This window comes from Anolis sagrei, chromosome 3, assembly GCF_037176765.1.
Source record: "Anolis sagrei isolate rAnoSag1 chromosome 3, rAnoSag1.mat, whole genome shotgun sequence".
NCBI lineage: Eukaryota > Metazoa > Chordata > Lepidosauria > Squamata > Dactyloidae > Anolis > Anolis sagrei.
The window spans coordinates 208,304,806-208,328,626 of NC_090023.1; the positions used below are offsets into that span (position 1 = coordinate 208,304,806).

General features: G+C 42.0%; 1 protein-coding gene across 4 annotated transcripts in view; it reads right to left on the reverse strand.

Moving 5' to 3' along the window:
- Positions 1–23,531, reverse strand: part of VTI1A (vesicle transport through interaction with t-SNAREs 1A) — a 286,494-nt gene extending 262,963 nt beyond the window's left edge. For all 4 annotated transcript variants that reach the window (XM_060768413.2, XM_060768412.2, XM_060768415.2 and 1 more), the window contains exons 1-3: positions 23,265–23,531; positions 19,237–19,295; positions 10,020–10,130 (exon numbers count right to left, since the gene is read on the reverse strand). In XM_060768413.2, the coding sequence (XP_060624396.1) occupies positions 10,020–10,130; positions 19,237–19,295; positions 23,265–23,358 (264 nt within the window). In that variant the 5' untranslated portion in view covers positions 23,359–23,531. The remainder of the gene's footprint in view (positions 1–10,019; positions 10,131–19,236; positions 19,296–23,264) is intronic.
- Positions 23,532–23,821: the final 290 nt, after the last annotated feature.

Consider the following 23,821-nt stretch of genomic DNA (forward strand, 5'->3'; position numbering starts at 1 on the left):
TTGAAATTTCTGAGCCAGACTGGAGAATCTGTGGCTGCTATATATGGTGGGGGGAACCGTATGCGGCAGCCATATGAAAGCAGCAAGGGTGGCACTGTACAAGTATGGTAGAAGAAAATCCACTCACCAGGATTCGTGGAAAGAAGTGACTTAATGTGGTCCCGATGACAAGGTGAGGGAGCACCTCACCGGGAAGGTGTAAGTGAAGGGTGGAGCAAGCTGCAGGTGTCTAGGACACCCAGGGCATGGAAATTTAGCACGGTGCCCAGAAAAACACACATCTTTCACCTGTCTGGCCCGTCCTTGTATGCTATTACCATACCTCTTTCTCCACCTCTCAGATCTCACTCCTGAGGACTGCAGTGATGCAGCACAGGCAGAGAAGGAGGTACGGTAATAGAAAAATTATAATACTGAAATCAAATTTGATTTTTGTTTAATTTGGTGTGCATTGGAAGAGGGGCAGTCTTATACGGCAAGTATATCCCAAACTCTATATTTTAACTGGGAAAGTTGTGGGTTGTCTTATATGCCCAGTCGTCTTATACACCGGAAAATACAGTACTACTCATGAAAATTTAGAAATCTGTTGTTCTCAGTTGACAGAATAGGATGCCATCTTTATTTGTTTCATTAATTCTCTTTAGATGCTTTCCAAGATTTCCTATAAATCTATCATATTCCTTCTACTAGCCCTTTTTTTTTTGCTATACTAATTTTTTTTCCTATAGTAATATTTCAGCAGTCAGATAATTTTGCTTTCAGTTTTTTTCTCTTCAACCTTTATAGTTGGAACACAAACATGGATATGGATGTATTGAAGTCTTTCCTTAAATTTTATTGCTATGATTCTGTGAAGACTTTGTGTTCCTTATCTGCTTTTGCTACACGTCTCCTCGTTATTAATCCCACCTTTTTATTTCCTAAGTAAAACACTGTGTGATTTCTTATTCTTATCACTCACTCCAAGTATTGCAAGATTCATAGGTTCCATGCCTTCATTTGCAATATCTAACTTACTCTTCCTGATTCATGCTTCTCACATTCCATGTTTCTAATGTATGTGTTGTCAATATTTTTTATTTATTTATTTATTTATTTATTTACGGTCCTTGTATACCGCCGTTTCTCAGCCTAATTGGCGACTCAACGTGGTTTACAACAAAATATACAGTGCACAGTATACAATTAAAACCATAAAAAACATAATACACAATATTACACGAAATCACAATCCAATACATCTCCTAACTAAAATCGTGGTCCAATTGCATCATCCATATTACCAATCCGTAATCAACACATTCATTGCACCGAATTAGCCAAATGCCTGCTTGAACATCCAAGTTTTTAGTCTTCTTCGGAATACCATCAGCGAGGAGGCTGATCTTACCTCCATGGGAAGGGCGTTCCAGAGCCGAGGGGCCACCACAGAAAAGGCCCTGTCTCTCGTCCCCGCCAGCCGCACCTGTGAAGCAGGCGGGATAGAGAGCAAGGCCTCCCCAGAAGATCTTAGGGTCCTGGTGGGCTGATAGGCCGAGATACGTTCGGATAGGTAGGTTGGGCCAGAACCGTTTAGGGCTTTAAAGGCCAACGCCAGCACTTTGAATTGAGCCCGGTAGCAAATCGGCAGCCAGTGGAGCTGGTGCAGCAGAGGAGTTGTGTGCTCCCTGCGCTCCGCTCCAGTTAGTATCATGGCTGCCGACCGTTGGACTAATTGGAGCTTCCGAGCCGTCTTCAAAGGCAACCCCACGTAGAGAGCGTTGCAGTAGTCTAAACGGGATGTAACAAGAGCGTGGACTACCGTGGCCAAGTCAGACTTCCCAAGGTACGGGCGCAGTTGGCGCACGAGTTTTAACTGTGCGAATGTTCCCCTGGTCACCGCCGAAACCTGGGGTTCCAGGCTCAGCAATGAGTCCAGGATCACACCCAAACTGCGAACCTGCGTCTTCAGGGGGAGTGCGACCCCATCCAACACAGGCTGTAACCCTATACCCTGTTCGGCCTTGCGACTGACCAGGAGTACCTCTGTCTTGTCTGGATTCAATTTCAAGTTGTTCGCCCCCATCCAGACCGTCACAGCGGCCAAGCACCGGTTCAGGACCTCGACAGCCTCCTTAGTAGCAGGTGGAAAGGAGTGACAGAGTTGAACATCATCTGCGTACAAATGACATCGCACCCCGAAACTCCGGATGATCTCACCCAGCGGCTTCATGTAGATGTTGAACAACATGGGAGACAATATTGAACCCTGAGGAACCCCACAAGACAAAGGTTGTGGGGTTGAACAGGAGTCCCCCAGTAACACCTTCTGAGACCGACCCTCGAGGAATGAGCGGAGCCACTGTAGAACAGTTCCTCCAAGACCCATTCCCGCGAGGCGTCCCAGAAGGATACCGTGGTCGACGGTATCGAAGGCCGCTGAGAGGTCCAGCAGCACCAACAGGGACACACTCCCCCTGTCGAGCTCCCGGCGCAGATCATCGACTAAGGCAACCAAAACTGTCTCGGTACCATGCCCCGGCCTAAAGCCAGACTGTGCCGGGTCTAGATAATCCGTGTCTACCAAGAATGCCTGGAGTTGTGAGGCCACGACATGTTCCAGGACTTTGCCCAAGAAGGGGAGATTGGAAACAGGCCGATAGTTGACGAATTGAGTGGGGTCCAGTGATGGTTTTTTCAACAGCGGTTTTATCACAGCTTGCTTTAAGCTGGCTGGAAATATGCCTTCCCGAAAGGAGGCATTAACCACCACCTTCACCCACTCAGCCAATCCCCCTCTGGCCTCCTTCAGAAGCCAGGATGGGCAGGGGTCTAGGATGTATGTGGTAGCTCTCATTCCTCCAAGCACCTTGTCCACATCCTCGGATTGAACCAATTGAAATGAATCCATCAAAACCGGACAAGCAGATGCTCGTGTTACATCCTCAGAGACTGCCGTTAATATGGTATCCAGACCAGAGCGGATCAAAGCGACTTTGTCTGCAAAGAACTGAGCAAAGGCTTCACAGCGAGCTGCCGAGTCATCTGGGCACCCATCCTGCATGGTGGGCTTTAACAGGCCTCTGACAACTCGGAACAGTTCAGCCGGACGGTTCTTTGCAGACGCAATAGTGGCCGCAAAGAAGGTCTTCTTTGCGGCTTTTATTGCCGCGGCGTATGTCCTTAAAAAGGACACAAACTGTGTTCGATTTGGCTCGCTCGGATCCGAACGCCACACGCTCTCTAGTACCCTCTTCTTTCGCTTCAACGCTGCCAGCTCCTCAGTGAACCAAGGAGCTGGTTTAGCTCGGCTAGAGAGGGGACGTTCTGGGGCGATCGTGTCTATTGCCCTAGCCATCTCCCCATTCCAGAGAGCGACCAGGGCATCGACAGGATCACCAACCGAGGAGGCGGGAAATTCCCCAAGAGCCGTCAGGAATCCATCCGGATCCATAAGCCTCCTGGGGCGGACCAACTTAATGGGTCCTCCACCTCTGCGGAGGTTAGGGGGTGCAGTGAGACTAAAGCTGACCAGGTGGTGGTCGGTCCATGGCAACGGAGAGATGGATAACGCCTCAACACCGCCACCTTCCTCCCATCCCTGACAGAAAACCAAGTCCAATGTATGTCCAGCACTGTGGGTGGGGCCAGATACCTGTTGGGACAGCCCCATGGTTGCCAAGGCAGACATGAAGTCCTGAGCCGCTCCCGATAAGATGGCCTCAGCGTGGACGTTGAAGTCCCCCAGCACAAGTAGCCGTTGGGACTCCAACGCCAGGTCCGAGACCACTCCCGCTAGCTCAGTCAGGGAGTCTGTAGTGCAGCGAGGTGGACGGTACACTAACAGAATCCCTAAACTGTCCCGGTCACCCACCCTCAGGTGGACGCATTCAAATTTTGTTGACTGCGGGATGGGGCCCCTGGTCAGACGAATGGAATCTCTATAGACCACTGCAACCCCACCTCCCCGCCCTCCGGATCTCGGTTGGTGCTGCACAGAGAAACCTGGTGGACAAAGCTGGGTCAAATTCACTCCTCCAGCTTCATCCAGCCAGGTCTCTGTGATGCACGCCAGATCTGCCCGTTCATCCAGGATCAAATCCTGGATGAAAGCTGTTTTACCATTGACAGATCTGGCGTTCAACAGCACCACCTTCAACCCGGAGGGACCGCCTTCCTGGTTACACCGACTTCCCACATCAGGAGACCGCTTTGGAATTACTAATGTTGATCCACGTTCCCTAGGCCGAATTAAAGGTCTCCCTTTCCCGTATCTCCCCCTCCCCACCACGACTTCTATGGGGGCTCCCCGGCCACTGGAACACCCTCCCTCCTCCATGACGCAGTCTACATTCATAGCTTCATCCCATGCTATATTACTTCCGGGACTCCTCAGTCCACTCCATTCCTTACCTATACTATCACTGGTTACAAGAAGGGTTAACAGATACCAATACCAGGGAATGGATAGTAGCATGGGTGGGGATGTAGAAAATTCACAATAAAACACTGTCAATCCGCTTATCCCTCGTTCTTAAAGTGCACACAAAATTATATCAACTATACAGATAATAAAAAGTTGTTAAAGTGCAATAGGCATAACACTTGTTGTTAAAGTGCAATAGGCATAACACAGATATAGAAAGTTGTTAAAGTGCAATAGGCATAACACTTGTTAAAGTGCAATAGGCATAACACTTGATTCTGACGTGTCTACATAAAGTGCATCATGGAGGGAGAAAAAGTGCTGAGATAAGGCAGGTTAAAAGGACCACTTCAGTGCAAATGAGCTAAAGTGCTGGCAGCTAAAGTGCTAGGACTGAAATTTGGCAGCACCGTTCAATGTTGATAAGAATTATTGTAACATATAATTATAAGTGATTGGTAGATTACAGTGCCGAGCTAGAAATAACAGCACCGTTCAAATCGTTGATAAAAATTAATTATAGCATATAATTATAATACAATGACCACAGATTAAAACTAGTCCTTCCGAAGGTATTTAATGTATTTTCCAGCACGACAGGGGTTGGACTGGATGCCCTTTGTGGTCTCCCAACTATATGATTCAGCCTTTTCTTTCACCTGTGGTCTCCCAACTATATGATTCAGCCTTTTCTTTCAACAGCTAAATGTCCTTTCAGCTTGTGTCCAGTTTCATCATTAATTGCACACTACTCGTACTTGTCCTCCAATTTTCCCTAGTAGCTTGTTGAGGGTCTTCCAACACCATCTTATGGTTCTTATGTTTAAAATATTGAAAAGCAGTTTACTATTACCTCATTCCTTAAAGGAAAAAACCTTGACAACGTTAAGAAAAGGAAGACATGGCAATGCTTCTTTACATTGTCAGTGTCTTCCACACATTTACCTATTATATAATATCTAAAAATTTGTCTTGACATTAGATTTAGGGCTTCTTCCTTTATGATGTTTGAGTATGTACACCACTCAGCCCTAGGCAGAAGACAGTGCATTTATGTGGGGTTAAGACTAGAAAAAGTGAGGACAGATGGTAAAGAAGAAAATGAGCAAAACAGATGAGGTAATAACCTTTTGAAACAGGGACTTAAGTAAAAAGCCAGCAGGGCAGGACTGAAGAATTATTTCCACTTTCAGGTATGCAACACTCTTGTGTCAAAGAGAACTCCTGAATTAAAAATCATAGAAAATATTAAGTAGCCTCCACTTTTTATATAATAATGATGAAAAAACATTAAAGAAACGCTAATCCATGTATATTTGAGTCACTTTCTCAGTAAAGTGGCCAAGATAGATTCTCCGAAACTGAACCTCTTATTAACTTAGCCAAATCATTGCTCAACAATTGTATTTAAAAAGGAGCCAAGTGGGACTAGCTTTGAAGCTTGAAATCACAGCAGTGTTTTCCCACCACAATCTTGTGCTTAATTAGAATTCACCAATCATTAGTCATCTCTGTCCTTTGCAAAAAAAATCTCCCTGAATCCGACTGAACTTCGATTTTCAATTCTGTTCCCTTAAAAACAACTAAGAAATTTACTGGCTGGCATTTACACTCATCTTCAGGAATATAGTTACACATTGAAAGGTATAGAGGTACCATATAGTTGGAAATATGCCTAGATGGTAATGCATGTACTGACAACCTAAAGGTAGACTTTTGCAATGTGATTTACATTGGGCTACTGTTGTACCATGTTCAGAAACTTCAATTTGTTAAAAACACAGCAGCCACACTAGTTACAGGAACATCGAAGAGTAAGCATTGTACACCTATACTACAGTCACTCCACTGGTTGCAATTAGTTTCTGGGCAAAGTACTAAGTGTGGTTTGGGTCCAGGATTATTTATTTATTTATTTATTTATTTATTTATTTATTTATTTGCAGTATTTATATTCCACCCTTCTCACCCCACTGGGGACTCTGGGCAGATTACAATGTACACATATATGGCAAACATTCAATGCCAAAGACACACAACAGATATAGACAGATTGTTGTTGTTGTTGTTCATTCGTTCAGTCGTCTCCGACTCTTCGTGACCTCATGGACCAGTCCACGCCAGAGCTCCCTGTCGGCCGTCACCACCCCCAGCTCCTTCAAGGTCAGTCCAGTCACTTCAAGGATGCCATCCATCCATCTTGTCCTTGGTCGGCCCCTCTTCCTTTTGCCTTCCACTTTCCCCAGCATAATTGTCTTCTCTAGGCTTTGCTGTCTCCTCATGATGTGGCCAAAGTACTTCAACTTTGTCTCTAGTATCCTTCCCTCCAATGAGCAGTCGGACTTTATTTCCTGGAGGATGGACTGGTTGGATCTTCTCGCAGTCCAAGGCACTCTGAGCACTTTCCTCCAGCACCACAGCTCAAAAGCATCAATCTTCCTTCGCTCAGCCTTCCCTAAGGTCCAGCTCTCACATCCGTAGGTGACTACAGGGAATACCATGGCTTTGACTAGGCGGATCTTTGTTGCCAGTCTGATGTCTCTACTCTTTACTATTTTATCGAGACTGGACATTGCTCTCCTCCCAAGAAGTAAGCATCTTCTGATTTCCTGGCCACAGTCTGCATCTGCAGTAATCTTTGCGCCTAGAAATACAAAGTCTGTCATGGCCTCCACATTTTCTCCCTCTATTTCCCAGTTGTCAATCATTCTTGTTGCCATAATCTTGGGTTTTTTTTATGTTTAGCTGCAACCCAGCTTTTGCGCTTTCTTCTTTCACCTTGATTAGATAGACAGATAGTCAGAGGCTATTTAACTTTTCTGGCCACCAGGGGAGCTGTCGCTTTCATCGTCCATCTGTGACACTGACGAAGTACTTTCTGCATTCCCTGCATGCTTTTTGCTGGAGTGCTTTGCTGGAGTCCTTTTTATGGCCTCGTTAATTAGTTAAATTAGCATATCCACACATAGGTGGTACCTAATTTTCCTACTTGGCAGGAGGTTGCAAAGGTCGACAACAAGCTACACAATTGGTCGGAAGCTCACTCCAACCCAGGCTGGCTTCGAACTCATGACCTTTTCGTCAGAAGTGATTTTAATGCAGCTGACACTCAGCCAGCTGCGCTACAGTCCCGGATTGCCTTCTCCTGTACAATCCACTCCAGACACTAGGTCCTCGGGGGGGGGGGGGGGGAGGGTGTCAACTCCAGCCTGCCAGAACCTGACTGGCATCCACCATTCAGAGGACTTTTTTGTCATCTGCCCCAAGACTGTGGAATGACATACTGAAAAAGCTAAACCAGTTGTCAGAATTTAAAACACAACTGGACATCTATCTCTTCTTGCAGGCCTACCAGATCAGTTTTAACTTGTGAATTTGCGGGGTGAATTTAATCTGCATTTTATCTGTGTATGTTTGTTATATGTGTTTTGTTATATTTCACGCTTATGACCATGTTGTACCTTGCCTTAAGTCACAAAGAGAGGCAAGGAAATAAAGAAATTATTATTATTATTATTATTATTATTATTATTACTACTACTACTACTACTCTTCCTTTGTGATACTTGCAGAAGGCAAAACATGAACACAGTGGTTATTAATTCACAATACAGGCAGTCCCCATGTTACAAACATCCAACTTACAAACAATTCATAGTTACAATAATAAACCTTTATTTCTATACTGCTCTATCTCCCTGAGAGGATTCAGGGCAGTTTCCAGCATGGTAAGCATTGCACTTACTGACATAAAAGCATGCAAAAACATTATGACCATACAACATACAATGTTCCCCTGCTACTTTGCGATTCGCTTATTGCGGGCTCACTGTTTTGTGTGTTTTTCCTCTCGTCATCTATGCAAGTGTGAGGAAGGGTTTTTTTTAAAAAGTAATAAAACTGGAAGAGGGGGGAATACCACTCTTCTTGGCTACCAAAAGAAAGACTTGGATTTCTTAAGGACTTTACCCTGGGGCTTGTCTCCGTGAGCACTGGAGGCAGCAAGGAGGAGGAGGCTGCCATCAAAGAGGGCCGCACTGAGGCCCAGCCCGGAGACAAGCTCCAGGGTAAGGCCCAGCACCTGGCTCCTCCTCCTCTTCCTCGTCCCTACTTCCTCGTCCCTTGGGCACCGAGTGTGAAAGACCAGGCCTCAGCCTAGCCTGGCAGTGGCGTCAACAGTGCCCAAGGGGCCTCCAAGGAAGGAACAGGGAGCAGCAGAGGCACAGCCCAGAGACAAGCCCCAGGGTAAGGCCCAGCACCTGGCTCTCCCTCCTCCTCTTCTTTGGAGGTCAGGCTTGGCTGAGGCCTCAGCACCGAGCACAGAAGATCAGGCCTCAGTCCTGCCTGGCAGTGGCGTCAACGGCACCCAAGGGGCCTCCAAGGAAGGAGCGGGGAGCAGTGGAGGTGACGAGGAGGAGGAGGAGGAGGCCATTGCCAAAGAGGGCCGCGCTGAGGCCAAGCCCAGAGACAAGCCCCATGGTAAGGCACAGCACCTGGCTCCCCCTCCCCTCCTCTTCTTCCCCCTCCTCTTTCTCATCCCTACTTCACAGATTTTCATTTATTGCAGGTGGTCCTGGGACGTTACACCCTCAATAAGTGAGGGAACACTTTAGTACTATATGACAATCACACATATTTAAATTAAAACCAATCCAATACTCATTACATTAGGCACCTCAGCTTCCAACCGCTAAGATTTCAAAGTGGGCCTCAACAGCTAAGAGGGCTGGGTTGGCACACAGGGGTGAGACAACAGGAAATGAGAGAAAGGGAAATTCACTCCTGAAAGAGTTATTTTGGGGGAAAGGTGTCTACACTGAAACTTCCACACCAATCCTTGTTTCTCCAACAAGCCATTTTTTTTCAAAACCCAGTTATCATAGGGACAGAAAGGAAGGTTAAATCTTCTGAACTGGGGCAGTGGAAGCAAAACAAACACCACATGTGTGTTAAACCTTCCCTTTGCCATCCAAAACTGTGTCTGTGTGTGGGGGGTGGGGGTGTGTATCTGTTGATTGACTGGAGTTATATTTTAAAAATGTATCTGTTCCAACTTGCATACAAATTCAAGATCAAACCTACAGAACCTACCTTGTTCATAACTTGGGAACTGCCTGTATATATGAGACAAACAAATAGTTTTCTGTGTAGACAATGCTGATCTGGTATCTTAAAAATCAATTATGAAACCCGAAAGATATTGCTGAAGATTGTGAAACCTGTTAAAAAGTCTGTCCAAAATAAAGAGCATTCATGAAAAACTATGGGGGAGATTTGGATTGAGAATTCAAGCCTCTATTACTAGAGCAACCAAATGTGAATTGGAAGGAAAAATGATTATGTCACAGTGAAATCTATTTGTGTCAAACACTACAAGATTCATCTCACAAAATACCATAGTCAGTAACAACCAAACAGCATTCTTTCTATCCTACCCCCTCTGTACTATCTCCCCCTTCTATTCAACCCATCTTTTATCCTCTCCCCTCCTATATCTCCCCACCCAGATATTGTATGTCTTATATTTTTGTTTTTTATTTTAAAGAAAATTAATAAAGATTATTTTAACACAAGATTCATCTCACAAAATACCATATATGAATTAACTTACAAAATCTGCTTCAAGTTTTTCCATTTCTTGTTTGTAGCTTCTCATTCTACTGCTATACATGGCTCGGCTCTGTGGAGGGATTTCTCGAACTTCAAGCTCCATTTGTTCCAACTAGTGTTTTAAAGATATGAAGGGAATGGGTGTTAAAAAGAAGACAAATTGATTTGATGTGCATGAAATAAATCATCCCAGACAGACTTTTTAAAATATACATCCAATGAGATAGACAAATAGATAGGTAATGTAATTATGCCCCATAAATGTCCCTAACAAGCTTAAGGATAAATTTATAGTAGTAGGAGTTTTCACTGACTTAGATAGAGGTTCTACCTCCAGTTGTCAGATTTACATATGTGTGCACGTATACGTACTTTCAAACTGCCTGCCAATCTAAGGTGACTCTGTGAATTTCATAGGGTTTTCTTAAGCCAAAGGAAGAAAGAAACTCAGAAGGGGTTTTGCCAGTTTCCTCCTATGAAATATAGCCTACAGCACCTAGCATTTATTATCAGTTTTCCATAACCTTGCTTGTCTTCAAAATTCAGATGTATATGGTGCCTTTGGGGTATCAGTATACATTTTTAGAAGTGGGATTATCTATGATACATATACCTATTGATGAAAAACGTGCACAATGAGAACAGACTGACTCAATCATAGCATTACCACCTTATCACACTGGGGTATTTTGGCCCCTTGCAACACTTTGGAGACGGGGCCTGCCGAGCACCATCACATGACAATCGGCAAGCCCCAACCCATTTATCTTCGAAAGATGCTTCCTCAGCCATTGCACCTTGGTAAGTGTTTTTCGGGTAGCTCCAACTGAGCTACCCTCATTTTTCAGCCATTTCCCCCGTCTGTTGGGGAGAGGCTGGCAAAGCACCTTGTTCCATTCCCCTGGTCTGATAGGCAAAGGAGGAAAGATATGCAGGGCGCCCGCACAACTACCATTTTGTTGGCAAAACAGTACAGGAGGGTCTGCAGTCACTATAGCAGCACTCTCCATGTTATTACTTTAGCACTCTTCAAACTATTAAACATCTCTATTGCAAAAACCCAGCAATAGTGCCACCTAAAAATAATAACCTCAGAATACCAGTTAATTCCAAACTGAATAGCATTATATACAACGTTAAATTCAGCAACATCAATTAACTCTGGAACCTCTCTGAAGTCTTTTTTAATGCTGATTTTGATGTCTGCCACAGAGTATCCTGGGAGATTTAATGTTTTTCCATTGTTTCTGATGTGTGATACGTTTATTTCTATCTGTTCCCTTGTGCAGAGACTGATATGTTTGTTCTACAGGGCATTTTTAGCAGGTAATGGACACTTTCTGTTGGAGGACAAAGGGGTCAAAGATGTCAGGACTAACTTACTTAGTTTCATTTTTATGAGATATGGCTAATGCTGTATGTTACCTTTAAATGTGCGTACATCTGATAAAATTCAATGTCAGATGTTTTCTCTTTCATACACAACTCCTGAATATATTGGAATTAACTTAGCTGGGATCATTCATAAAATCTAGAGGGATCCTTCAAGAGTAAAACCAAGAATGTAATTCATAATAATAAAGTAATGCCAATCATTTCCTCAAGTTTATATTTCAAAATAGAGACATGGTTACTTTGGTGGGATGCACAATGACATTATTTCGTAGTTTTAGCATTCCTATTAACTATTAATACTAGCCTCCTCACTAACATGGGGTGCATTGTGGAAAGAAAATGGCTCCCTACTTGTCACATTCCTAAAACAGAATGTTATCAAGAATTAGTGTATATATTCAGGAATATTCATAAGTCAAAGGCAGGTTTGGGGACCTGTCGATAAGTCAAGGATCATTCTGAGGAAACAGGAAATTTCCAGTGTCACCTCATGGGGTCTAACCATTCTTGGTCAATTTCTTCCTAATCTTCAGTTTGGATTGCTACAAAATAAAACAGATTGTATGACAGACTGTGCACCAAGTACTAAGTACAATTACTCTTTCTGGCATCACAGCAGAAAGAGTGGTAGGGCTCAGTGCTTCTTTTAGGTTCTCTCAGCATGAACATAGCTCTTGTTTTTTGCCACTCTACTCAGTGAAGGGTTGGTTCCATTTTTATGTAAGAGTCAAGGTACACCACTCACACTGATCCATGAATAAGTCCACCCAGGTTTTAGGGATTATTTTTACTGACTTATACATGAGTATATAAAGTGATACTCATATATTTGGAAATACTGTATATATTTGTGTATAGGTTGACTTGATGTCTAAGCTGAGAACTGATTTGGAGGACAAATTATCGATTTTGATATGATCCATTAATAAATCAAAGGTCATTCTATCAACAGGGAAAAGCACTAGCTGCCCCTGGATGCTATTTTCCTACCAAGACATTTTTGCCAGTCTGCTCAGAATAAAAGTTAAAGTACACCATTAACCCTGATCAAAAATAGGAATTGGTCCTTTCTAAGTAAAGTGGCAAAAAGCAAGAGCTTATTATCTCAAGAGAATACAAGAGCATACAACACCTCTACACATATAAAGTAGGCTCTCTAGATCTGTGACTGTTTAGGTCAGGGATCTCTCCTCCAATGCAAAAAAAAAAAGCAGGTGATCATGACTCATTTTATGAAATGGTGGTGATGTGCATGCAAATGCTTCAGTGTGTCCATGTTCACATTACTGCCATTTTATGTATAGGCTGGGACAATCCTCAGTGGATGGAAATCTCGGATCCAGAATTCATAGATTTAGGAAGCCCACTGTACATTTGCTCTGTAGTGTTGGTTCCACTACAAGGCCCCCAAAACATTTAATATGAAAAAATACTTTGGGGATAGTGGACATTAATAAATATGTGCACATAATTGTTGACTCTCGTGTCTACCATCATAAATTCTTCAAGAAATATAAATGATCTCTAGTAACTAAAATGATTATATGCAGTTGGGACACAATGTTGTAAAAGTATACTAAGGTGTCTAACCCCTGACTTAGCTTAGCAGCCTAAATCTATATCTAAATCCAACCCTACAGAACTCTTGTCTGTGAGAACCATAGGCTTTGGGTGGCAATGTTTCAGATTTGATTTTTAGTGCAGCCTGTTCCAGAGACCCTTTTAATGAGTTGTGTTCCTTAGCCAGTTTTGTTAAAATTGATTTTTATATGCAAGCCTTGACATTAATCACCAACATGTTAGATAATTGCTTAAAGTCAGTAATTGCATTAAGCACCTGTCTAGAAGCGGTAGCAGCAAGATCTGAAAACAACAGCATGAACGAAAAACGAAGTGCATTAAATGAAGATCATCATTAGGAAGGAAATGTTAAAACAGGATATTCTTTTTAATCTTAGAGAAAAGTCAGCCAATTTTGTTCATATTATGACACAAGGAGGAGGAAAAATAATGAGCTGTTAGCTTAACTTCCACTCATTCTAACATTTAAAAACGGAGGACTATTTTGCAGACAGAAGTAGATGTGAGTGATTTGTTACCACAAAGAGACAGTGTCATTTTTTTGTATTACATTAACTGGAGTTCTTTTTTCTTAAAGGGCTCTGGTTGAAGGAGAGACTGTCCTATAACTATTCAGTTATCAATGCCTTTTAGAATTAATAATTTACCTTTATCACTTATGCGAGGTATGAAATTGTCATCCTTACATGTTGATCAAAGAAGCTAAAGAACAGATTAAATGATTTGTCAAAGGTCAGAGTATTTAATGTGGATTGCTTTAATGAATCCACAAGAGGAATATGATGGACAAACATTCCCTTGTGGAGCTCAACAACTGAAAGATACATCACTCATTTTCCCAATTTAATAACGGTGACCCATTTTTCTACTTAAAAACATAGGCGATCATGTGAATTAGCGCTACAGCTCTAGTTCCTATTCCAAACTGTGCTCTATCAGATTGATTGTTGTTAATTTATTGCTCTCGGAGATAAGGTTCCCTGTTGCAATCAGACTTTAAACACTTCTCATACCCTTTCAGTTTTCTCCTTACACGCCTCTACAATTCAGTGTGAAACTTGAAATATAGAACCAGAAAGCATTATGTCTCATTTATTCTGGGAAAGCTCTTTTGAAAAAAAAAATAAGCCAATGAAGACTCAAAAAGATGAGCATAAAATAACTTTATAGATAAGGTTTAAAAGGAAAAGAAACTTCAGGTGCAGTCTATTGTGGAGGTCTAGAAGAGATCTACGGTTAATGGGCTCCTAATTAACCCCTTATCTAAACAGTGGTCAGGATCTCAAACTGTTCACGCAACAGATTGCAGCAGCACCAGGGTTGCTTATTTTGGGATTTGGTGGGGGGGGGGGTCATTGCCACACATTGGGACCTTATTGAACAAAGAGCAATGCCATTTTCTCTATGGTAATCACTGCATAAACAGAATGCTGCAAGGATCAAGCTTTACTACACACAAAGGAGTTTTAAATTAGTGTTCATTTAGCTCATAGGCAGGATTGATTTGTTATTGTATTCAGGTTTTTTTAAAGACCTAAATCAAAAGTCTAGACTACCATCACAAGAAGATATCAAATATATCAAAGACCATTGCATATGATCTGTTACCTATTTGAAAAAAATGATGACGCACTTGGGTAGATTCCTTCCAATAGAATTTGGGAATCACGTGTCCCTCCAGATGTTGCTGAATTTAGTAATGGGCTAACCCCAGCAGATTTAGCCAATGGTGAGGAAATCTGGTAGTTGTAGTTCAGTAACATTTCGAAGATCACATAATTCTCACCCCGGGCTACACAACACGTGAAAATAATTCTAAATGCTTAGAGAATTCCTCCTCAAAGAGGCTTACAGTAGCAATCCCCGCCCTAGCTTTCTTTCAGCTGCTAGGAAAATACCTTTTTCACCTGGTTTTGATTGTTTCATAGTTATATACTTTCATGGTCTGTTTCTTTTTATATATTGTTTCCTTTTCATTCTCCTCTTCTACTAGTGTGTGTGTGTTATATTATATGCCACCCTCGAAACATTTTGCATGGAAGGGTACTTTATAAATTTACAACATAATGGTCTATATTGATTTGCAATCATATTGCCATAATTCTAAATCATAAATATAAATCACATAGTGATTAAAAGAATCATAGCATATAAAATAATGGCCTAGATTCTGTTTCAGGGGATATTTGTCTATCGTGTAGCTAATTGATGATGATGATGATGATGATGATGATGATGATGCTTTATTGATATCCTGCTCCCTCTCCCCGAGGGGACTCAGGGAAGCTTACAACAAGGAAGAACAATATAAATAGTAATCACACAAACAAATCCAGAGATTAAATCAGAACAACAAATCAAAGGAAGAAATCATGATACATAGAGAAGAGTAAATGGCAATAAACATGTTAAATATAACTCAAAAAACATCGCCCATAATTATAAAACTATGTAATAATTAAACATGTAGTACACTAAACACATAGCTACATCTCCATAGTCATGTCTCGTGAATTAAGAAGCAGAACACTGTCCTACTGCCATTTCCATGTTGTTGGAGGGTCAGTAGGGATGTGTTCACTCTTTTTGCTGTAGATGGACGTATAGTGAAAGGTATTTGCAGAGAGCTCCAAGACTGCTCAGGTCATCCCTTCAGGTAACATCCTTATAGCATGTCCAGCCAGAGGAAAACAGCTGGTTATATTCTTGCTCATCCACCCACGCTCCAAAAACATAGAAATGTGAGGGGGAGGGGGTTGCAAGGCTTGCGAGATGTGTTTTGGAGAAGAGTTTTGATTATTGCATGGTAGGAACAGAATTCTGACCTCTGCAATTACCAGAAAACATAAGCTGTGATGGCGTCATAATTCATTGAGAGGAAATCAGCCATTGTCTTAGAATCATCAAATTTCAATTGTTTTTACCAGCTACAATAGACCCACCAAATCAATAGCTGAATAGTAATTCAACATTGACAGAAATCCCAAAGGATCAATTGATATTCACTAGCTTTGACGAGCAAGTCAATAGTTATTTCCCAATGTCTTCCATATATTAACACAGATCCACGCCGTACATGAAACCCTCAACAGATTACTGTATCATGCAAGTTAACAAATTTAGAAAGGGGAAGGATTCTAAACAACTTTATACCAGTATCTGAATATTTCTCTTGAGAAAATGTCTCTAATTTCAGAATTTATTCACCTTTTACTCGAGTTATCATATTTTAAAAGTTAGGTGTGTTAAATCTAACTTTTAAATGAAGTGTACTGCTCTTGAGCTGTCATTTATTATGTTGTCTTATGGAACTTTATTTTATTATTTAGTGCTAATCTTTTGTTAGCTGCCCTGGACTTGAGAAGTAACAGCTGGTATTCAACTATAGTAGAGAAAAAAACAGACAAAACAAAAAGTATGCCTAAATCCTTTTGTTATTACCAACTAAAGTAGAAACCATGGACAAATGGGATTTACCTATAGGCAGACTCATTGTTAAAAAGTTGATTAAATGGATCTAGTGTTCAACTTAACTAATAGGATTCAGGCAAAACTGTGAAAGGGAAAAAGGTAGTAAAATGCCAGTAACCAAGAAATATTCCTAAAACAATTATGTTTTTGAGGATAGAAGTTATATTGTGACTCCCCACTGTGACAATCATGCACTGTTTAGTACTGTGCAAGACTTTGTATTAAGTATGTCTGCATAAGTTAAGTCATCTAGACCCATACCAACTTTAATCAATGAACATGACCCTGCAGATCAGCCATATGCTGCACAAGTCACTGTAATAAAGGATCTTCCTCAGATGGTTTTTATTACTCTTTTTGACCCCAAATGTGTTTATTTTATATATATAACATTCTCAGGCTATACAGGGTAATATCAGGTATGGCCAAGTTTCTCAGAGTGTCTCAACCCACATAGCACCAAGCTGGCAAATCCTCATATTGTGGTTTTAAAATGTGGGGTTGAGGAGCAAAGATTTTTCCCTAACTTCAGAAGACGCAATCAGTTATCCAAGCTCAGTCTGTACAATGTGACAAACAAACACAGGCCATCTGGGATCCAACACATGCTCATCTGCCTACCTTTAATTTTCATTGCCTGCAATCTCTTGCTACAATAGTGAATCTGGGCCTACAATGACCGTCAAAAGTAGGGGTGGAATGCAGGGATATATTATGCATTGGAGAAATGAGCATAAAGCTTAGAATGCTTTCTATGACAAAGTGACAAAGAGCACATTTTTAAGACATAGAAGAACAAAAAGACCCATAGAACAGAGAAACAAGGAAATGGAGCGACAAACATAGAAATGGGCCTGTGGGCAGTGTGCCAAGGATGAAAACAATTTCCCCATTTTTAGGGGCAACAAGTGATGAAAGCTGACTCTGGAGACCATGGCTCAATTCCCCACTTGGCCATGGAAACCCACAGATGAACTTGAGCAAGTCACTCAGCCTGAGGAAACTCTATAATAGCATTGCCTTGGGGTCTCCACAATTTGGAAACTATTTAAAGATGCACAACAACTCATACATAGCAGAACTCCCCCAAAACCCCACAGCCCACAAACAAATTAGATGGCCACTGGGAATTGCTAGGCCATTTCTTGCCCCAAAACCATCACAACAGCTTCCCAATCACTCCCACTCATGTGGTTTGCATTCTTTCCCCACAACACCTCAGAAAACTGCTGACATGCTGCCAACATACCAAAGTGGCCCACAGGGAGAAACTACCCCTATCCAGGTGCAATACCAGAGAAGCTTTCTCAACCTAGAACTCTTAGGTTGTTTTAGTCAGGTCAGAGATCAGGCTTCTTTTACATGCTAGCATGTTAGAGGAGACCCCAGACCACTACGACCAACTTGCCACATTATATTGACTCCTGCCCTTCCTAGCTTACTAAAAGATGCTAGGAGAGACTGGCAAAGTGGGTAGAGGGAATGGCCAATTATTCACTAAAACAAGGAAGATTATATTTCCTTTGAAAACCCAGATTCACAGCTTGGGTTTACTCCTAAATTCAACCTTGGGTCTGGAATCAAGTGACATTGGTGGCCGGGAAGACATTTAGCTACACGTATTCATAGAGACATGTGACAAATAAGTATACTATTATACTGCTTGCTTTTTTCATAGTCATACTTTCAAATGATTTTAAAACTATTGATTGTTTAATTATATTCTCAACTGTATGCAATTTTAATTTGTATTTCTTTATATACTTATTCATATATTTGTCACTGTCCACCTTCTAACTTTTGTAAGACACTTTGAGTTCCTGGAGAATAGGATAAATAATAATAGCACTAATTCAACTCCCAATAGCCTTAGTTACTGTGACAGAAAATATGGGAGTTGCTGTGATAAACATGTAGGTTTGGGAAAGCATGTACTGTGGAATGCAGGAAAAAAATCTCTTATATCAGTCTTTAGCCATCTATTCCTACTGTCTTTTCTTAATATCTTCTCCAGTCAGTTTCTATTGTCTCTCTCTTCTGTGGACACTTCCTGACTTTCAAGAGTTTCCTTCCAATAATCTTAATAAAAGTCGGGACATCAGCAGCACTTCTTAGAGAAGTCAAACTTGGCTATGGTGTCATATGCCTTAATTACATCTGCTATAACAGGTCCAAGATACAGCAAATAGGTGAAGCTAGTAACAGTGAACATGTAACACTTGTTGAAATAGATTTTATTGCCCTATATAAATTTGCCAGAGTCTTTCCACAGAGAAGGATATTTTTTCCAGTCCTGCAACCATCACATATTCATTTGGTAAAAACATGGGATATAGCTTTCTCAGTGATTGTTACTGCATTTTTCTGGAATTCCTTTCTGTTCATTTCAAAGGTAGACAACTGACCTTTTATTCAAACAGGAACTAGGTTGTGTTAATTGATTGGAAGAAGTCTCTTTTATGGGAGGGGTATTCAGCATTATTAATAGTATTGTTCATTTAAAATTATTGTACACTTTAAAAATTTTAATGGTGTTCCAATCTGATCACCTGCTTAATTGTGTTGAAACTTTTTAATACTGATTTCTAGCCTTTATCTTGTGTCAGTTGTTTTGTACATTGTCTTGGGTTCCATGTTAGCCAAAAGACAGCATACAGATAAAATTCAGTAGACAATGAGCCATTAAAACATTCTCCCAGTTGATTATATGTAGTAGCATGTCACCATTTCCATCTGTGTTGTCCAACAGCAACTGAGAGACCACAGCTTACCAGCTCTCTTGCTTCTTCCAGCTGCTTCTCCACATTTGAAACCATTTGCCTCTTCTCATCTAAGAATAATAAAAAAGAACAAGTGAAAATCTGGTGAAAATCAACTTCTACTATAAATATTTCACATAACTTCAGGGAAAATTAAGGGTTTCACCAGCAATTTATAATTTAGTCTGTATATTGCATTGCTTGAAGAACATGTTAAAGGAATGGCTCTTGTGGGTACATGTGCAGTGTAGGGTGGGGGAAGTTTTATACCAGTATTCATATTTTTGGAACTCAGTTTTACAGTAGTGCAAAAGGGGCCTTTAAATTTGGATAGAAAAAAAGGAGGTGATAAGACACACAAGTACACCAGGAAACAAAGCCAGAAGGGATGAAGACAAGTTATTCTAAGTCCCTATGAACTTTTCAGAAGGTGGAGGCTAGCAATCCTATTCATCTCTTTGTAAGTGTGTAAATTAAATACAGGTCACAAACAGGATAGGTTCTGTAGGTTTGTTCTTAAGTTGAATTTGCATCTAAGTCAGAACAGGTACATTTTAAGTATAACTCCAGATACACATACACACATACTCTTTGGATAGCATGAGGAAGAGTTAATGCCCCTGTGGTGTTTGTTCTGCTGTCTCTGATCCTGTTTAGAAGATTTTACCTCACTTCTTGTCTGTGTGAGACTTTGATTTTGAACATTTTGGCTGGTTGTGGAAACAAGGTTTGGTGATAAATCTCCAGTGGAGACATCTTTTCCTCGTGACCACTCTTTCAGGAGTGAATTTCCCTTCCTGGAGATAGATTTCTCTGGCTTCCTTGCTTCCTGTTGTCTCACTACCATTCTTAACAATGAAGCAGTCACTTGTAAATCGGATGTTTGTAGCTTGGAGACTCCCTGTGTACTACTTAGGGTGAATCTACACTATAGAGATAATCCATTTGACCCTACTTTCACTGCCATGGCTTCACGCTGTGGACTCATGAAAGCTGTAGTTTTCCATGGCAGCCTTCTCTGCTAAAGAGTGATGGTGCCTTACCAGACTACAAATCACACACTTCCATAGCATGGAGCCATGGGAGTCAAAGTGCTATCATACTTCATCTATTACTGTATGCAAACCAGGTTTGTGAACTCCGGGTAAACCATGATCCATTTCTGTGTCCTGAATTGCAATGGAGGTCCCAATCAGTTTTTTGGGAGCCTCCCGAATTTGGGAGGACAGATATCCGTTTTCAATTTGGGAAGCTGAAATATTCATTTCCTATCCGGTCCATTGGTCGCAATGGGGGGGGGGGGACTTCTCACAGGCTCCCCTTCCTGTCATTTTAAGCATTGTGTTTGTCCTTATATTCTTCATTAAGACCTGGATTTAAAGCATCAAAATTAAAATACCATTCTTTCTATAATCCTTGCCCTTCTGTCTGCAGAGGAGACAGGATTAATGCTTTGTTAAGGCTGTTTTTTCTCTAGAGGAGACATGGACTGCAGGTTCATGCTCTCGCACTCTCTGCAGTAGGTAGTTTTCCAAGGCATTTTCAGTAGGCTTCCCATTTCCCAGGGAAGGAAAAGGGATTGACCTGGAGGCATCCTACCCTGGGCTTCCTTTAAAAAGCCCTCTCTTCTCTCTTGATTTGAAGGTGCTGGAGTGGAAAGGAGAACTAACGTGCCTTCCCCCCCCCCCCCTCACACTTCAATCTCCTTTCTGCTTACAAATCAAGAAAGGGCTTAAGGAGCCTCACTTGTTTGAATCCTTTTCCTTCTAGTGGCTGCCTACCTCCCTGCACTATATGTGTAACCGAAAGAAGTCAGTTTTCAACAGCCACTGTTTTGTTGTGACCAGTAAAAAAATGGTGGCAGAGTCCATGCCACTATGGGCTTCCAAACCAACTGAACAAGCCAAAGGCAAACATCCATAACCCTAATGCACACCCTTTAATGTATTTCCCAGCTCAGGAGGCTCTGAAGCCACACATTTCCTTGGGGAGGGAGATGGGAGGAGGATTGGCTCACAGAGTAAATCATTCACACGGTACTCACACCCTCACCACACCTTCAGAGTGAAAGAGAGGCAAACAGGTCAAGATCCCACCACATGGGATTCCCCAAGGTAAAGGAGGCACATGTTGTGCCCATCTGAACCTGGAAACTGCCCCCCCCCCCTTCACAAGAAGCACATGTTTTAGGAGACATAACTGGCCTGCATAGTCAACAAACAGTCTGGGTTCAAGTGCAATAGAGAGCGGTGGCGTCAATAACAGTCCAAAGTTCTTCACAACAATCAAGGCCCAAGTTGGTTGGGTTGAGGCAAAAAAGTAGTTAAGCAGTCCGTTTTCAAGCACTAAGCTAGTTATACAAGAGAGATTCCTTAGGTGCTGCTCTGGCAGCGGTGGAAAGAAAGATCTGCAGTCTTTTCCACACTTATTTGGGAAGAAACCCAACTGAGTTCAGCGGGATTTCCCACTCAGGATGAATTTCCCCGCTTTCAGGTGGGTGCATTCAACATTAAATGAAAACTTTATTCCAGTGGGGGGAAATGGTGTTGTTTCAAGGTACTTCTGCTTCAAAGTGGATGAGTAGACTCCAAAACTGGGACTCAACCACAAAGAAGCCGTGACATACATACACACACAGTGAGCAGCATTAATAAAGTTTAGCACCACTTAACAGCCTTGACTTAACACTTAACAGGGAGGCCCTGCCTTCTTCACAGGTGCAACTGGCGGTGATGAGAGACAGGTCCTTCTCAGTGGTGGCCCCTCAGTTGTGGAATGCCCTCCCTAGGGATATTAGATCAGCCCCCTCCTTCCTGACCTTCCGTAGAAAAGTGAAAACATGACTTTTTGAGCCAGCCTTTGAGAACCTAGTGAAATAGATAAATACAGAATTATGTAAAATCCTATACTGGAACAGCTTAGACAATGATTTTGGACAATGAGGCTAATTGTGAAGGTAGTGGCTTTATATGATTTTTAAGGTTTTTATGTATGTATTTTATAATGCTATTTAAATGTTTATTGTAATTTTTACACTGTTTTAATGGCATTGAAGCTGCCTATATTGTAAAGTTGCCTTGAGTCACCTTCGGGTTTGAGAAAGGCGGGCTAGAAATATAGCGTAAAAAATTAATTAATTAATTAATTAGTCCCAAATGCACTTTAGTAGAGATCTAGGATCGTCTGCATGCCCCATCTATCTTCAAAATACCTATCCTATTTCACCTGGTCACCTGGTCATGCCCAGTATTTTTTAACAATTTTAATTATTACACTTGGCCCTATCATAGGTTCTTTTAATGTGTCGTGGTGTTATTGTTAATGTTTACTGCTTGTTTACGAGTTTATTGATGTATTGTTGTTTTACTGATGTATTTGGGCTCAGCCTCTTGTAAGCCGCACCGAGTCCTTCGGGAGATGGTAGCGGGGTACAAATAAAGGTTTATTATTATTATTATTATTTTGTCGTGTCAGGAGCAACCGCTCCTGTTGTGACAGAATTGGCCGTCTGCAAGGACGTTGGATGATTTTTGATGTTTTATCATCCTTGTGGGAGGCTTCTCTCATGTCCCCGCATGAGGAGCTGGAGCTAATAGAGGGAGCTCATCTGCCTCTCCCTGTCGGTCTTCAGTCCTGCCGGCACAGTGCTTTAACCCACTGCGCCACCGGGGGCTCCTATTATTATTATTATTAACAGCCTTGATTCAATTATATGAAATCTTAACAGCTGTACTTAACCACAAAGAAGTCCTGACATATATACACACGCACAGAGAGAGAGAGAGAGAGAGCAACATTAATGAAGTTTAGCACCACTTAACAGCCTTGGTTCAATGCTATGAAATCTAAAGAACTATACTTTTACGAGGCCTTTGCCCTTCTCTGCCAAGGAATGGAGGTGCCTCACCAAACTACAACTCCCAGGAGGCCACAGCATTGAGCCATGACTGTTAAAGGGGTGTCAAAGGCCCTGCCAAAGCAAGGGGCGAGAGGAAAGGCAGAGGGGCCGGGAAGGAGCCCCCCTCGGCCCCAGGACTCACCTCCCAGCAACTTGGGCACCTTCCCGATGCGGTTTGTGATCTCAGCGCTGAGCACCGAGAAGTCCTGCTCGTAGCCCTCGAAGTCTGAGGACATGGCGGCCAAGGAAGGACAGGCCTCGGCGGCTAGATGGGCGGAAGGGAGGCAACAGAAGCCCACAGGTAGCCCGCCTCGGAATTGGGGGTGCTCACGACCCGCGCCCCCCCGGATAACGCAAACTCAACTTCGCCGCTGCTCCTGTCAGGGCTGTACTTCCGGGTTGAGCGTCACCAACAACAGTCCCCTGAGGAACCTCATCTCGCAACCAAGGTTCCGGGTGCTCGTCCCAATGGGAATGGAGGGCAACTAGAGTCCATCATGGATGATGATGATGATGATGATGATTATTATTATTATTATTATTATTATTATTATTATTATTATTATTATTATTATTATAATATCTGGAGGCATGCCTTTTAGACTTTGTTTCATGCACAAAAACATTTCAAAGACTGCATATACATAGTCCATATCAGACTATGTGCATAAGATGTACATCATACCTGAATAAATTACA